The sequence below is a fragment of the Metarhizium acridum genome (genome assembly GCF_019434415.1).
Source record: "Metarhizium acridum strain ARSEF 324 chromosome Unknown scaffold_1, whole genome shotgun sequence".
NCBI lineage: Eukaryota > Fungi > Ascomycota > Sordariomycetes > Hypocreales > Clavicipitaceae > Metarhizium > Metarhizium acridum.
In genome coordinates this window covers 6,490,507-6,502,996 of record NW_027094015.1, presented here as the reverse complement: position 1 = coordinate 6,502,996, position 12,490 = coordinate 6,490,507, and the positions used below count along the sequence as shown (strand labels likewise).

The window sequence follows — 12,490 nt, the reverse complement described above, 5'->3', positions numbered from 1 at the left end:
TCATCGTCCCGCGCCGTTCCCCGTGCTTCCCCAGATCCTCGTCTCCCAGCCCGCCAGATGCAAATATGACTTTGCCTCAGCAGTTGCCAGGACCGGGAGCAGACCCCGTCGCTCACGCCGTCGCCGCAAGTCCAATACCGCAAACCATCTTTCTCGTCCTGTTTTGCCTGTTCATCGCCATCTTCATCCGCATAACACACTTTACGCTTTGTGAAGACCACGAATATGCCGTCACTCGCGGCCTTCGCTGCCAGCATCGACAGGGGCATGGACCATCTTCTTCTGGCCCAAATCGCGAAGTGACTGCCGGCTGGACCTCTATTGGCTTCGATGCACTTGGTTCCCCTCGATGCAGTTTATATATGCCCAACCCGGTATCTGCGAACAATGCACATGGCGATGGAATCAGTGCGCCGCTGCTAGCTCGCCAAGAATACGAGGAACACATCGAGTCGGTGGAAATGGATTCAGTTGCGGTCAAGGCTGAAGAGGACTGGGAAGACTGTTCGCCCCTGCATGGGTCCAACAATTTGAATACACCGTAGAGTTGGACAGCATAAACAGCGATGGAAGAATGCTTGAGCTAGCTGCTCTTTACATCACGAGACACGCACGCATAAACAATTGAAATCAGACTGATGGGAATTGGCCAGGAATTCAGAGGAGGGATGTGTTATTATCATCTAGTTAAACAGTAAATTGTACATGAGCCAATCCAAACGCAAGCCCCCTTGGATCCATGCTTTCGTCTCATAAACAACCAGAGATCTCTCGAAGAGGTTTTGATGCTCTAACGCCTAAATTTCCGCCAACCATGGTATTAAATGACATGGGCAAATCAGTTTGTGTAAAAGTATAGTAGCTGAGGCGGGGGATATGAGTACAATGAAATACAGGAAGAGAAAAAAGACATCTATGCCACACCCCACGCTACACGAATATTCGAACAAATCCCTTTGCGTTTTGATTTAGAAATTCATGAAAACAACAAGTCAAGAGACTGGCCGCTTATGGCTTGTTCTCGTCCTTCTTCTCACCCTCGCCCTGCTGCTCACCAGAAGCCTGCTCGCCGGAACCGGCCTCGTTACGGGCCTTGTGCATCTTGTCGAAGAGATTCAAGCTAGCCATCTGAAGCTCGTCGGTCTTCTCCTTGATCTCCTCAGCGGTGGCAGTGCCCTCACCAGACTGGCTCTTGGCAACGAACTCACGGAGGGCAGCAATCTTGTCCTTAATGCCGTCAGCCTCGGTCTTGTCGAGCTTGTCAGCGTACTCGTTCAGGGCACGCTCGGTGTCGTTGAGAACGCTATCGGCACGGTTGGCGGCCTCAATAGCAGCCTTGCGGCCCTTGTCAGCCTCGGCATACTTCTCAGAGTCCTCAACCATCTGCTGGATCTCGCTTTCGGAGAGACCGGAGCCAGATGCGATGGTGATGGACTGATCCTTGTTCGTGGACTTGTCCTTGGCGTGGACGTGAACAATAGAGTCAGCGTCGATGTCGAAGGTGACCTCAATCTGAGGAACACCACGGTGAGCAGGGGGGATTCCGACAAGCTGGAAGTTACCCAGCAGCTTGTTGTCACGGACAAGCTCTCGCTCACCCTGGTAGACCTTGATCTCAACGGCAGTCTGAAAGTCGGCGGCAGTAGAGAAAACCTGGGACTTCTTGGTTGGGATGGTGGTGTTGCGGTTAATCAAACGAGTGAAGACACCGCCCAATGTCTCGATACCAAGGGACAAGGGAGTAACATCGAGCAGCAAGAGGTCCTTGACTTCGCCAGAGAGAACGGCACCCTGAATAGCAGCACCAATGGCGACAGCCTCATCAGGGTTGACAGACTTGGCGGGATCGCGGCCGAAAATGCTCTTGACGGACTCAGCGACCTTGGGCATACGGGTCATACCTCCGACAAGGATGACCTCCTGAATTTCCTTGGCCTGGAGGCCAGCATCCTTCAGAGCCTTGCGGACAGGCTCAATGGTGCGGGTGATGAGGGGGTCCACCATCTTCTCAAGCTGAGCACGGCTAAGCTTCATGTTGATGTGCTTGGGGCCGGATGAGTCGGCGGTGATGAAAGGCAGGTTGATATCAGTCTGGAGGGAAGAGGAGAGCTCGATCTTGGCTTTCTCAGCAGCCTCGCGAATACGCTGGATAGCCATGCGGTCACTGGACAGGTCAATGCCAGAAGTCTTCTTGAAGTCTGCGACCATGTGTCGAACAAGGTGGATATCGAAATCCTCACCACCGAGGTGTGTGTCACCATTGGTTGACTTGACCTCAAAAACACCGTTCTGGATCTCCAAGATGGAGATATCGAAGGTACCACCTCCAAGATCATAGACAGCAACGACCCTGTCGGCCTCCTTCTCCAGACCGTAGGCAAGAGCAGCAGCAGTGGGCTCGTTAACAACACGGAGAACATTGAGGCCAGCAATCTGGCCAGCATCCTTGGTGCTCTGGCGCTGAGCGTCGTTAAAGTAGGCAGGAACGGTGACAACAGCGTTCTTGACGGGCTTAGAGAGGTAGGCCTCGGCCGTCTCCTTCATCTTGTTCAGGACAAAACCACCAATCTGAGAAGGAGAGTAATTCTGGCCACGGGCAGAAACCCAAGCGTCACCATTGCTGTGCTGAACGATCTTGTAGGGAACCTCCTTGATATCACGCTGCACCTCAGCGTCGGTGAACTTGCGTCCTATTAATCGCTTGGTGGCGAAAAGAGTGTTCTCTGGGTTGACGACGGCCTGTCGCTTGGCGGCGACACCGACAAGTCGCTCACCATCTTCAGCAAAAGCAACTACTGAAGGAGTGGTGCGAGCGCCTTCCGAGTTCTCAATGATGCGAGGAACCTTGCCTTCCATGATGGCAACGGCCGAGTTGGTGGTACCCAAATCGATACCGATGACGGATCCCTGGACTTTCTCGCCCTCGCCAGCAGCAGTAGACTCATAGCGAGCAAATCTGGGGGCCAGCGGCCTGGCAAAGGCAGCTGAGCGAGCAGTGATAGGGGCAGCTCGGGGAAGCTATCAGGAGATGTCAAAGTTAGAATCGTTAATCAGAGACATGGCAACAGGTAGGGGAGCTTGTTTTGCAAATTAGGAAGCTACTCACAGCTCGAGAGAGACGCGAAGCCAACATCTTGGATATGATGATGGAGGGTATAATATTACAATGAATGAAGGGAAAGATGACGGCGCGCTCCACAGATGGAGAGGTGATGAAGAGGAAGAAGGAAGAGGAAGAGTGTTCTGAGTGGATTGTATGAGTTTATTGGAAGGGGAGGAAAGCGAATTTTTTTGGCCCCGAAAAAATGGCTAGTCCAGGCCATTGGCTGTCAATAGAAGCTGACGGAAGGAGGCAAGAAGAAGAAGGTCTCCACAGTGGGTGCCGGCTTGCGAGCGGATTAACTTTGGTCCGCGACGGAGAGCTGCTGTAGTTTTCCTCGGCACATGAGTTTATTGCGGTGGTTCCAGCAATGCAATGACTTCGGAGGTCCTAGTGCTGGGAATAGGGAGTATGGTGGGCCTTTGGAATCCGGGGTGCAACTGAAGCTGCTATGCCAGGCCGTGAGCCGGCTTTTGCGGCCTTTCCGAGGCTCGACCCGGAGATGTGATCCTAATAACTCGACAACTCGCGCTACTGTAAAGCCACAGCTAGAATCATGCGCTGAATTTATGCCACATGTACATCCATCCTGCAGCTTGATTTTCTCTTGAATGAAGAAACTTGGACCCAAGCCTCGACGCCGATGTGAGCCCCACCTTCGCAGAACTTTAATGATGCAGCAAGAAGACTGCCGTCACTGCTCGTGACCAATGTATGTAGCCCTGAGTGTGTGTGTACCTACATACAAGGTACTCGGTAGATCTGCAAGACGGGCGAAACAAGCACTGTGATGTTTTGAGTCCCTCTCGTGTCAGATAAGCGTAGTTGACGTTTGGGCAAGTCAGGGCAGCAGCGTCGCGTGCTCAAGTGCCTTCATGGTGCCGAAACTCCCTGAATAGGTAGGTGGCCATTGGTGGCTTGACAAGCTCTTTGGGTGTTGGCTAACGAAACATGGCCAGGGTCTGAGTTTGAAGATGTGATTCTGAGATAGGAAGGTGAAGCAATCATATATCACACTTTACAGAGTACGAAGTGCTATTGAACCAGACCAAGTTGAGCAAAGACCTGAGGGGGAAAAGCATCATCAACGCTTGGTTGGGTACTGCTGGCAGTCTTATTCCAGTGGCCATTCGCCTCGGCACTACAGACAAGGACAATTACCCCATCGTCGCCGATCAGCGTCATTGTCATATTTTGGGACATGCCTGACGCTAATTTTAGTGCTGCCTCACCAGTTGACCAGATAACTACCAGACTACATATGTCTGGTACTTTTAACTCGTCGTGTAGGTACGGTGTGATGGTTGGCAATTTCGCTTCCATACCCAGCAAGTCGGTCTGCGAGCCCCGGTCTTCCATTTCTCCGCAGGTCGCGTGGCTTGCAGCTCTGGTTCTGGCTTCGAATGCTGTTTAAAAATTGTCCAGACTGCATCTCTGTGGTGTTTGTTAGGTGCATGTGCTACCATGTATTTACGGAGCATATGCTCAGCGCAAGTACCCAGGTACTTCATACTTACCCAGTCAGTCGACACCAGACCAGACGTCATCCACCAGGCTGACTGACCAGCCAGGCTGGCTCTGCCCAGCTCAGTGGGTACCAGACACACCGGGCACTGGGTGGACATGTGCTTTGTGCACTCACTGGACAGAGCAACTGCTTGTGCCCAGGTACTCCGTAATTGAGCCTGGTGCTCCATGTTCAATGTCTGCCAGAGGTCTTCATTATCCCACACGCCACGCCCGCCGCAACCAAGAAGCTGGCCCATCCCAAACGTCTGCATCACGTAACCGCCTTGACCGACGGAAACCCACATCCTCTCTCAAACTCTGTATCCGTCTCTGCACTTCACCGACCCAGCCCTACATCAATTATCCCGGACCATCAGCCTCGACGACACTCGACCCTCTGCGCCCCTTCTCTCGCTGCCGCCTACTTCGCATGCCGCCTACCCAGCTTCCAACACTGGCTCTCTCACACGCCTCTCGGCTGGCGATACTCCATCGTACATCAGGCCGGGCATCAGTGGGCCGTCAACATCCCATCCGCGGCAGTTGGCCGTTGCATGTCCCAGTCCCAAAGCTTAGGTGGCAGCTCCAGTGGCCTTCGACAAACATTTGCAGACATTCTTTGCCTACTTAGGTCCCTGGCGGTAGTAGCGTCTACCATGGCCAACAATGACGACGGCCTGTTCGTGATTCTCTACACCCCTCTTGCCACCTGTGGCTGTCCTCGCCCTGCTCTTCCGCGCGTCAAAGATTCTTCCAAGTACACTCGTCTAACGTCATGGGCAACTATAGGTGCTACCCGACCGAGGCCATAATGTCCAAAAATGGACGTAAGCGTTATAGCATTGGTGTCCGTTCTCAGTACGTATTCATGTCCTTCAAGGTCCACACCGTAGCTCACCAATTTCCGCCTATAGACATTGGCAACTCCGGTCGTTGATCAGCGCGGAAAAGCAAAATATTGTGTACTTTCCCGGAGGAAATGGCAGCAACCATGTCCAGCGACTCAACACATTTACCAAAGAATGCGAAACCATCAAGCTCCTTACCTTTGCGCCGCGATGCCTAGTAGCCGAGAATGGATGGTTATGCTGTGGAAGCGAGAATGGCGAGTTTGTCGCCATTAAACTCGAAGATGCAATTGAAAGCAATAGGCAGCCGTTGCTGGGATTGCATTTGGATGCCGAAACGAGACACCAACTGAACCTTGGAGGAGCCAGCCGTGACGATCCCCTACTTGCTCTTCTTGCCCACGCACGCCGTTCAAGCAAGAGCTTGATCGCCAAGAGCATGAAACTTGCCAAGGACCGAGTGAACTGCGTCACTCTGTGGTTCCCTCCGGCATTGACACCTCACGAAGCTGGATCTTATACCGAGCCTGTCGCTGTTCTGGCCAACAACGACCGCACCGTTGTTCTTGTTAGTTTACGCGAATTCGATCAAAACGAGAAAATAGAACCCCTCGATGTCGTAACATATCCCGATTTCGTCAACCGAGCAATACTGTCCCCTGACGGTCGAATGCTAATTGCGATTCTTGATGATCCGTACCTCTACGTCCATGAACGGATCGAAACAGAAGGAGGCATCTCAACACCTCCAGCTAGCGAAGATGGCGGATATCGATGGGAACAGAGACAAAGATTTCTACTCAAAAGTCAAAGAAAAGATGATAGGTCGGACAGCCGGGGAAGTTTTGCGGCATGCTTCTCGCCATCGGGTGCTTACCTAGCAATCGGAACACAGCATGGCACAATTTCTATCTTTGACGCTACTCTCCTCCTCGACCCTTCTGCGGACCCTCTCATCACCACCTTCAAATCATCTCGCCCAGAAAGTGGTCCTGGAGCTATTCGAGACATGGCATTCTGCCCTGGTCCTTTTGATATTCTCGCCTGGACAGAAGATAAAGGCCATATTGGTTTCGCTGATATGCGAAGCAATTTCATCATTCGGCAGATAGTTGATATCAATGTTGAGGCTGACTTTCGACATATCGACATACTCGATCGAAACACAATCGACCCCCGGCTTCTGGACGGCAACTCGGACAGGAGGTCCAATCGATCCCCCCCTTCGGGAAGTACACGTACACGTCGACAGGGCGAAGCATTGGAGACTTTGAACCAGCCTCTCACACCCAATGAAACCGTTGTCCTAGAGGCGATTCAAGGTGATCGAAGACGACGTGAACGAGCGGCCTTAAGAAGCGCCGAAGAACGAGCTCGTGATGGTGGGACGTCAGATTTAGCCCTGACCTACCTGTCAAGTTTACGGCCGTCAGCCGCTGATGGCGAATCTCCCAGACCCAGACAGCGCAGCAGTAGTGTGGGCCGGGCAATGGGCGATATTCTTGGCTCCTACCGAGAGCAGAGAGAGCGTCAACAGGAGCGCCTTCGCAATGCCAGGCAGCTCACTCGTGAAGGTTCTGATGGTCAACAACCTCAATCAGCATCAACAAGACGGACAGAACAAAGATGGGTGGACAGAGTCGAGGAAACGGTAGCAGCCATGCGGGATCAGAGAGAAAGACAAGATTCGTCCTATCTGAATGTGCTTGAATTTTTGCAGGCCAGAGAGCGCCCTTCAAATGACACGGACAATGAAGACTCGTCACTCCTCGTACCTCTAGTCAACCAAGTTGTCAATCGCTGGGAAGAGAGCGCGATCCGAGGAACTCTAGCGACTGATCATGGAGTTTTCGAGGTGCCTCCGTCCCCAGACAATACCGCAGGTTTAGCCTGGACCGAAGACGGTCGTACCTTGTGAGTTGTAGATTCTTTTTTTAATATGTAGCGTGGATGTCTAACAGCTAATGTCGTGCTTAGGTTTGTCGGCGCTCAAACTGGCATCTATGAACTGCACATCAACGTCCAGGGCAGAAAATTCTGTCCAAGCATCACGATGAGTTGAGGTGAGAAAGGTTGCGACAGTCACCGCACTGATGGATGAAAAGTGAGCACTGAAGGCTCAAGATTTTGAGAGTCTCGATAACAGTTGGGCACTTGGGGTGTTAAAAAGGCGTTTTATTTTCATGAGAAGCGATGTGATCGCCGGAGCACTATGAGGCGTTGTTGGTCAACTTGAATATTTTTTTCTTTCTTTTTGGGTCACGGGCCCTTGCAAATATGATGCCAAGTTTGAGTTTGGTGAAATGGACAAGGAAAGGCCCGGGCATGCATAGGTGGAAATAATTCTGAATTTTCACATGGAATCCCTGGGAGGAGCATACGGAAAACACATTCGCTTATGGAGTTTTTCTTTTCCCAGCTGTTTTCTCAACACTGTTTGCGGCTCTTTTGGTCCGTGGGCTAGTTTGCACGGCACTTGAATAGTATACGACTACTGCTCTAATGAGTCGCTCTGCGAGTTTGAACTCTGGATCTCTGTTGGCATCTGCTTTCGGTTTTCGGCCTCTCTTTCTTTTTTAATCTGGTGGACTATGGTCAAATTCTTTTCTGTATGATATCCCAGCTTTTTGCATGAATGAATCTATCATTTCTATGAAATTTATTCTGCGGTCCTCTTGACATGAGTCCCCTGATATTCTGCTCCGCAAGAACAGCACATTTCGTCATGACACTTTTCTTCCATAAAACAACTCTCCGACCCTCTCCCCAATGGCCAGGCTACTTGTCAAGCCGGGACTCTCAATGCCCAGGCAATTCACCCACCCATGATAGCCGTCCTCCATCCTCACCACAAAGTCGTTGAAGTTCTTGCCGGCCTGCCCAGCCCCCTTGTAGCTCAACTTGGGCCTAATCCCTGCGTAATCAGGCTCCAAACACGTCTCATCGACACCGGGCAAGTACAGCTTGATCTCGTGCACCGCCTGCTCCAGCCTCTCTCTCCCAACGGCCAGGTTGTCCGGCGAGTCGACCCATTCAATGTCCGGGCCGAAGCGTATCCTCCCGCCCATGTCGAGCGTCAAGTGCGTGCCCAGCCCCGCGGCGCCCGGGTTCGGGGCGGGATAGACCAGCCTCGAGACACGGGGCCGCGACGCCGAGTACGAAAAGTAGTTGCCCTTTGCAAAGTACAGCCTCTTCCGCAGGGCCGCGGGGACGACCATGTTGTACACGTCGACGCACCCCAGGCCGGCGGCGTTGACGAGCGTCTCGGCCGTGACGCTCGACGCCTCGCCCGTCAACGAGTCCCGGACGTCGATCCGCCACCCCCGGCTGCCGGGCGAGGCCGCCCCCAGCGGCGCGACCCCGGCGACGGTCGAGTTGAGCGCGACGACGCCGCCGCCGTCCTCGAACAGGCCGGCCAGCGAGACCATCAGCCCGTGGGCGTCGACGATGCCCGTGGTCGGCGACTCCAGCGCGCCGCCGTCGGCACGCACGCCCTCGCCCCCGCCCCGGACCTCCCTCTCGGGCACCCAGCGCACCGGCACGCCAATGTCGGCGCAGTGGGCGTGCAGCCTCTCCAGCTCGCGCCGCTGCGCGTCGTTTTGGGCGACGATCCATTTCCCCGTGCGCCGGTGCGGGACGCCGTGCCTCTCGCAGAACTCGTAGAGGAGCTGCCTGCCGCGGAGGCACAGCCGCGTCTTGAGCGTGTCGCGGCCGTAGTAGATGCCCGCGTGGATGACCTCGCTGTTGCGGGAGGACGTCTCGGTCCCCAGCGACGAGTGCCGCTCTATGAGGACCGAGGACGACGACGGGCTCTGCTGCGAGAGGCGGTGCGCTATCGAGAGCCCGACGACGCCGCCGCCAATGATCTGGCTTCGGGTGTCAGTTCTTTGCTCCCCTTTGCTCTTCATCGAGTGTGGGCTACGAGATGACGGGCATAGCATACAGCGTGAGTAAAGTCTGCCTGGGCGGCGGGTGTGCTGCTGAACTGGCGCAAGCAGCGCCGTGACACTTGTCTTAGTCCAGGTGGCAGCATTGGTTCCGTAGACTCATTTCATGAATAGGATTGTGTGTACCTGAGGCAATGGCCCCGAATTGACCGGCGCGTAAATATATAGACGCGATGCAAGTCGGCCGTTCTATCCCGTGAGGTGGATGAACTGACAACCAGGAGCCAATAATGACGTCGTGTGCGGCACCGAATTTCGGAGTGGATTTTGCCGGCCTGGATGGTATATTCTGCTTACTACTTAGGTAGGTACTTTCTACAGGACCCGGGTTGAACCTTGGGCAGGTACTGTAAGGGCTAGACGTGCTTGCTGCTCGGACGACTTCAACTTATTTGGCTTCATGCATGCAGCCTTTAAAAGCCTTGGGGACGCTGTTCTCGCCTGTTCACTTTTCATGCAAATCTTATCAAGTGAGCTCTGTTAACCTTACGCCTATGCATATATGCCCATTCTCATGGTAATTCTCCGCCGTAAACTCCGCAAGGAATGTGTTTAAAACACAGTTGCAAGCAATACGTCATGTTCCCGAAAGCTACGACTCCTTTGGCCCGACCTCGCCAGCTGGCTCTCCGCTTGTTGATGATTGAGTTAGATGTGACGGTATCAAAGGCTCGGTTCCTGTTCCTGAGCCCGAGTGAAATTCGGCAAGTTGCTTCTCTGCATATATTTGTTAGCGTCGTTTCACGGAATATTTTCCTAGGTCGCAGTGCCCATACCCAAATCACGAATACGATGTCGCAGCATCTGATTCTCCCTGGTAAGCATCTGTGTCTCAGCCTGGTAAAAGGCGCTCTCGTCACGACCCCCAAGGACCCAGTCTCCGCTCTCCTGACTTATTGAAGTCGCTCGTAAGCGAGGGGAAGCACCGCGGCTTGGTGTCCTGGATCTGCGGTGCATCTCCGCGCGGGCCATTTCCATAGACCCACGAGGGAACACGGGTGAGCGAGAGTAGGATCCAACGGGCTGGCTTCCGGGAACATTACTCTGCGATGCTCCTCCTGCTCCGTGTGTCGGTCTCGGCACGGTTTCGGCAATGGCACTGTCGTCGGCGGCTGGATCGGCGCTGTGGCCGGGTCGTGACGTTTGAAGACGTTGAAGTTCGAGCTGCTGCTGTCGAATCATCTGAAGGAGTCGATTCTACTCCTTGTCAGCAGCATATCACATCACCATGTACAAATAAATCAAAGCAAAAGAGGTCATTGGGTACTAGGTGTCACTCACAACATGTCCTTCTTGCTCTGCCTCGAGCTCCTGATGCAGCTCCCCCAAACTAGGTGCCCGGTGATGATGCGGATCAGCCATCAGCGGCGACCCAGAAAGTGGCTGCGGGCTCAATCTATGGTATCCAGAATGCTCCTGTGCCATCTCTCCAGGGGCCGGGACGGACGGATCATTCAGCTGCAAGTTCATAAGGACGGTTGATCGTCGACGGCTGGCATTTGGTGATGACGGATTCCGCGCCAGCGAGCTAGTGGAAGACCCTATACGTCCAGGTAAGAAACTGCTCCGTTGAAACTTGATGAAAGAAACGCAAAAAACGTACGACGTGAGGGCTCCCGCTGAAGGCCGGCATTCATCGTTGCCGCTGCCTGTAGTGACACGGAAGCAGATCGCGGCGAGCCCGTTGGTGACTCAGCCCTCACGAGCGACGGGCCATCGCCGTTGGTGGCCACATGCATTGTTTTTTGCTTTTTGTCTGCAGTGCAATGAGCACGCCGTTGTGGGAGGGAACAGCGACCAAGGCGATGCCGAGAGTAATGCGAGTAATGCCTTTGTCTTGGGGATGTAATGAGTTGGACCAGACAGCTTGTGCCGCTTGTACCTCGACGGATTGTTCTTTCTGTCTGGTTCCTGGTGGGGAGCACTGGAAAGCTAACAATGGCGGGGCAATGCGGAACGTCAGTGGTCAGCGGCGGTTGGACCACTTGATTTCCACTTGACTGGTTCACTCCACGTTCGAGAGCGGACAGCCGTCGTTGGCTGAAGGCAATGCAGCTGCAAGATGAGTGATTGTAGATATAAAAAAAAAGATGCGACGCGCTCTGTTTGCGCGTGTAAAAAATCGGTGTCGACTCCTCGTATTCACCGTTCTTTGAAGCCCTAATATCACCCACCTCTCACAAGTTGGCCCTCTGAAGGCTGGTGGCGTTACATACGTCAGTGGTTTGGAATGGACAACTTGGACCACCAACATTTCAACGTCTCCTGACAATGGAGCCACTTTTTCTCTGCATCCTGACTTACCCTGCAGCAGCCTCAACCTGCCAATCTTGACATTTTGGATGCGGCGACTTGGCCACGCCGCCAACAAAGTCCAACAGCTCATCGCTAGAAATCAAGTTCGAATAGTATCGCCACCACATTGAGGTAATTCATGCTGCTCTGTGGCTGTGGGGCGAGACGTACTCTATCCCCCTTCCGATAGAAAGGTGCAGATCAAATTCTTGCGAACATGCTGGAATCAGCTTCTGACCCGATTTTCTCAACGCAGGTTGGTCGTTAACCCGAGGCACACCATGTACTACTACACCATGTCCTGCACGCAATGCAGTATAATGGTGCCCGATTGACAATCTACCGTGGTTCGACGATGAACCCCAGACCTTGTTATCGTCGCAGTGCAGCAGAGCTTGCTGTCGAGTACATGTCCAGTTCTACGAATGAATGGGGCCTAATAGTTGGACTGAATCAAGACCCAGAACAATTGACACATCCTGCAATAAAACAAGCATGTGCAGCCTCCGGAGAAAAGAAGAGGGAGGGGCAAAAAGAAGAAAGAGAAAGAAAAAACAAAAAACCTGCAGAAATCTACTCCGTACTCCGTACGGTAGACCATTTTCCTGCGTCTGGTCTGTCATCGTGTAGAGTCCACCAAGTTCAGCCCGTCAAGGCCAGGAGACCAAGACCTGAAACAGACTTGAGGACGGTAGATATCAACGAGATGAGCAAATGCCTTGCTTCATCTTGATTAGGACGTCTGGCAATGAGACGATAAATAGGTGCCACGCGATACGGTGGCCAACACC

At 53.3% G+C, this 12,490-nt stretch overlaps 6 protein-coding genes across 7 annotated transcripts; 2 read left to right on the top strand and 4 right to left on the bottom strand.

Annotated features, from left to right (window-relative positions):
- Positions 1-65: 65 nt before the first annotated feature.
- J3458_002051 (uncharacterized protein) lies at positions 66-545 on the top strand (the record flags this gene model as incomplete). Its single annotated transcript, XM_066117080.1, has 1 exon — positions 66-545. The coding sequence occupies one exon, from the start codon at positions 66-68 to the stop codon at positions 543-545; it is 480 nt and encodes a 159-aa protein (XP_065978968.1).
- Positions 546-656: 111 nt separating this feature from the next.
- Positions 657-3,394, bottom strand: SSC1_1 (Hsp70 ATPase ssc1). Its single transcript, XM_007808870.2, has 2 exons — positions 3,107-3,394; positions 657-3,018 (listed from the first exon to the last, which is right to left on the bottom strand). Exons 1-2 carry the CDS (start codon positions 3,131-3,133, stop codon positions 1,009-1,011), a joined length of 2,037 nt encoding a protein of 678 aa, XP_007807061.1. The 5' UTR covers positions 3,134-3,394; the 3' UTR covers positions 657-1,008.
- A 670-nt stretch (positions 3,395-4,064) lies between these two features.
- On the bottom strand, positions 4,065-4,553 carry J3458_002049 (uncharacterized protein). The gene has a single exon (XM_066117079.1). It carries the CDS (start codon positions 4,457-4,459, stop codon positions 4,136-4,138), a length of 324 nt encoding a protein of 107 aa, XP_065978967.1. The 5' UTR covers positions 4,460-4,553; the 3' UTR covers positions 4,065-4,135.
- Positions 4,554-4,790: 237 nt separating this feature from the next.
- J3458_002048 (uncharacterized protein) lies at positions 4,791-8,832 on the top strand. 2 transcript variants are annotated; one of them, XM_066117078.1, is made up of 3 exons: positions 4,791-5,288; positions 5,399-5,467; positions 5,524-8,832. In XM_066117078.1, the coding sequence occupies exons 1-3, from the start codon at positions 5,164-5,166 to the stop codon at positions 7,373-7,375; spliced, it is 2,046 nt and encodes a 681-aa protein (XP_065978966.1). In that variant the 5' UTR covers positions 4,791-5,163; the 3' UTR covers positions 7,376-8,832. The 2 variants fall into 2 exon arrangements, with proteins under 2 accessions (XP_065978966.1, XP_007807060.2); XM_007808869.2 differs by having other exon boundaries at positions 4,791-5,467.
- On the bottom strand, positions 4,851-9,550 carry J3458_002047 (uncharacterized protein). Its single transcript, XM_066117077.1, has 2 exons — positions 9,401-9,550; positions 4,851-9,323 (listed from the first exon to the last, which is right to left on the bottom strand). Exons 1-2 carry the CDS (start codon positions 9,488-9,490, stop codon positions 8,181-8,183), a joined length of 1,233 nt encoding a protein of 410 aa, XP_065978965.1. The 5' UTR covers positions 9,491-9,550; the 3' UTR covers positions 4,851-8,180.
- On the bottom strand, positions 9,551-11,143 carry J3458_002046 (uncharacterized protein; the record flags this gene model as incomplete). The annotated part of the gene is made up of 4 exons (XM_007808867.2): positions 9,551-10,121; positions 10,181-10,601; positions 10,686-10,945; positions 11,008-11,143. 4 exons carry the CDS (start codon positions 11,141-11,143, stop codon positions 9,997-9,999), a joined length of 942 nt encoding a protein of 313 aa, XP_007807058.1. The 3' UTR covers positions 9,551-9,996.
- Positions 11,144-12,490: the final 1,347 nt, after the last annotated feature.